The following is a 3,648-nucleotide window of genomic DNA, read 5'->3' on the forward strand; positions in this document are numbered from 1 at the left end:
ATAAGTCAACATGAAACCACATTTGCAGCTCATTTTACTCCCATAATTTGATGTATTTCCAAGTTAAATGCATCAATAGGATTTACAATCATATTTAAATGCACATAACGTATTTTTTCTTGCATGAATACTTCCATTAAGACAGCGAGGTCATCAGAACAGACAATAAATGAAGCTGTTAATAAATCTGAATATAAGAGTGTTTAATGAGAAAAAAACCTAAATGTGAGGCAGTAATGTGAATGTGGAATTACTGAAAGAACATTAAAAACATTAACAGCACTATAAATGACATATATCAAGTCATATTCATCAATACAGGTTTGATATTAACGATGCTCTCTACAGGAACTCAGTGAATCAACTGTTAACATCTTTAGTAAAACTTGGGCCACTTTTTGACGGACAAATCTGAACTGTGGCCCAAAAAGATGAAACAATGTGGCAATAGAATGCAAAGACAAACCAATCCTAAACTCCAAAGCACTTACCTCAGTAAATATTCATGAGCTCTGTATAGTAACAGAAACGTCCATGTGCATCTGCTGGAAAACACTAAAAAGATGCAACTGTTAACTGGAGTAAAGAAGAAAGTATTATTTCTGCTGCATGTGTCAGAAGAATCAAATGGATGAGCAGTTATTAAAACAAGCTCATTAATATGCAAATATGCACATGAACTCAGGAATTACAGATCAAATCATGATTACCCAGGGTTAATTCAGACAGAAACATGGAACAAGATAACAGAGGATTATGTGAACACATTTCATGTAAGCAAACTGCAACAACACACTTAAAGACATCATGAAAATAAAGGTTTGTGGGTCGCCACAATAAATATTTCCTTTAAAAATAGCCGTAAATGATAAAATGGGCATCAGGATTGGAAGTGCTATTAAATTGCAGAGAATGATTTTTGGAAGTTGTAAATATTATTGGAGTGCGTGTGGCTTCTTAAACAGAATAAGGCACGCAACATATTTCATAGTATTCTAAGCAGTGATAAAAGATGTCAATTAGCATTGCATTATACTTTATTACAATGAAACTTATTAATAATAATTATAATAATAAGAACTCAGATAAACCATATATGTGACCCTGAACCACAAAACCAGTCTTAAGTCGCTGGGGTATATTTGTAGCAATAGCCAACAATACATTGTATGGGTCAAAATTATTGATTTTTCTTTTATGCCAAAAATCATTAGGATATTAAGTAAAGATCATGTTCCATGAAGATATTTTGTAAATTTCCTACCGTAAATATATCAAAACGTAATTTTTGATTAGTAATATGCATTGCTAAGAACTTCATATGAACAACTTTAAAGATAATTTTCTCAATATTTTGATTTTTTGCACCCTCAGATTCCAGATTTTCAAATAGTTGTATCTCGGCCAAATATTGTGCTATCCTAACAAACCATACATCAATGGAAAGCTTATTTATTCAGCTTTCAGATGATGTATAAATCTCAATTGAAAAAAATTGACCCTCATGACTGGTTTTGTGGTCCAGGGTCATATATTGTTGTAGTCGTGTGTTTATTAGTCACGCTGAATCAATGAAAGCAGTTAAATCTTCTGTTTATTCAGCTACCGCTATAGGGATTTCCTGGATTTCTTCTCTTTAGGTTGGCTGGCCTTCGGATGGAGATTTACTACTGATCACAGAACCGTGCTTCACTGACAAGATGCGCATGACAATCGCACCGATTTAATTTCGATTTATTGTGCAGCCCTAGTTACAATATGCAGAAATCTCACTTTGAGACAAAAGCGTTGGGATCGGCGTTCTTCATCTCTGTCCGCTGTGCAGGCGCACATGCCGGAGACAGTTGTCCTGTCTGGAGAAGGTTTTCCCACACAACTGACAGTGGAAGGGTTTCTCGCCTGTATGCACTCGTCTGTGCGTGATCAAACGCATCCGCTGTGTGAAGCCCTTCCCGCATTCCTCACAGCGGAACGGTCTGGGCCGCGAGAACGAGAACGCCGCGGAGTCGCCGGATCTGGATGAGCGTTCCTGTCGAGGAAGATTCAATCCGTCCTCAACGTCTCCAGAAGCGCCAAAGCCGAAAAAGAACAAATCAGATGAAGCCTGCGCCGCCGGATCCTCCATCATCACGTTCGAATCTGGAAGCATCTGGGATCGTTGCTCTATCAGACTCTCCGGATCGTCGAACGCTTTCGAACGCCACGAGTTTCCGTCTTCACGACGGGTTTCGTTCTTCTGTTCTGCTTGAACTTGATTCAGTTTCTGATCCACAAGTTCCTCCACCTGTTCGATCTTCATCTCAAACTCCAGGCCGCCGAGCTCCTCTTCCTCCGGCTCTGGTAAGGATGTGACGGGATCTTCTCGCTTCAGCTCCAGCGCATGGGAATGATAAGGCTTCTCTTCTGTGATGAGATCCTTCACCGGGCAGACCGAAACCACCTTCTCCTGACTGTGATCATCAGGCCGTGAATGAGCCGATACACCTGCTGACAAATACATGTGTTCATGTGTCAATAAGAGGACTTACTAAGGGTGCTCCGATCAGGATTTTTTGGGCCGATCACAGGAAGCAGTATCTGCCGATACCGATCACCTATACCAATCTTTTTGAAGCCTTATTTTTATCACGTAGAATTATTTATAGTGATGCTCCAGTCAGGATTTTTACAGACATTCATTCAGGGCCTGAATTTCATTTTTGAAAATAGGGGGAATTCCCCCCTTAGTTGACTCTTGTGGGGGTGCTTTTTTTTTTTTTACATTTTTCAAAAATATATAATTATGCACCTAAATGTTTGATCATGCAGTGCATTTTTGTTTTTACAATGGGGCAATTGTTGCACAATAGCTTACACACAGCACAAGCCTGATTTCGTGAGCTGTATGTGAGGCGGCCTCATGCCAGGTTCACACATACTCCGTTTGCAGTGCGAATGCAGTTCATGTGCGCTACGTAAGTTGTGCAGAAGCAGCAGGACTCATTATGCTTTCACACAGGAGTCTGCAACTGATCCGTGGCTGTTTACCACAAACACAACATTTATCCATTTTGATTTCGAATCTAAACGTTGTTACTGAAAATGCTTTTTGAGCATTGTGATTCTCTTTTTACGTAGTACAGTAATACAATCTTTCATAGACGTGTTTAAACAAAAAATATAAGCAAGAGTATGTATGAACCTCGCGTTATGTGTGCGCGTTTTGAGCGTGCATGAGCCTCTAGGAGAGCGTTCAAGTGCTGAATGATTTAAACACGAGCAACAATTAAAAAGAAATAAAAAATTCTAAACTTTAGTGACGATGCAACACTGTGCAAGTGACAATTCCTGTGTGAATTGTGCAGCTCGCTTATAGTGCAGAGGCATGTGGTGATTTGAAGCCATTTGCGCGTTTTGAGAGAGAGCTTGCGCGGTGATTCACTCACACGGTTTGTGAAATTACATCTCACAGAAAGTTTTCAAATTACTTTTAAGAAATATGAATTGTACTTCACCATCAGCATTATAATTATTTTACCGCGCCGGTCAGAGACTGAGGCGGTGCCGCTGCATGTCGTGCCAAACCTCTCACGGTAGGCGCGTCATCGGCTTGAGATCGGTTTAGGAGATCGGCCTTTATATTATAGACCACCGACCAAACTTCCCCAA

At 39.8% G+C, this 3,648-nt stretch overlaps 1 protein-coding gene across 1 annotated transcript in view; it reads right to left on the minus strand.

Moving 5' to 3' along the window:
• Positions 1–3,648, minus strand: part of LOC107696740 (zinc finger protein 569-like) — a 19,191-nt gene that overhangs the window by 3,592 nt on the left and 11,951 nt on the right. Inside the window, exon 3 of the mRNA XM_016497225.1 lies at positions 1,824–2,484. Within this exon, the coding sequence (XP_016352711.1) occupies positions 1,824–2,484 (661 nt within the window). The remainder of the gene's footprint in view (positions 1–1,823; positions 2,485–3,648) is intronic.

Source organism: Sinocyclocheilus anshuiensis, unplaced genomic scaffold, assembly GCF_001515605.1.
Source record: "Sinocyclocheilus anshuiensis isolate Anshui unplaced genomic scaffold, SAMN03320099.WGS_v1.1 scaffold217, whole genome shotgun sequence".
Taxonomy (NCBI): Eukaryota; Metazoa; Chordata; class Actinopteri; order Cypriniformes; family Cyprinidae; genus Sinocyclocheilus; species Sinocyclocheilus anshuiensis.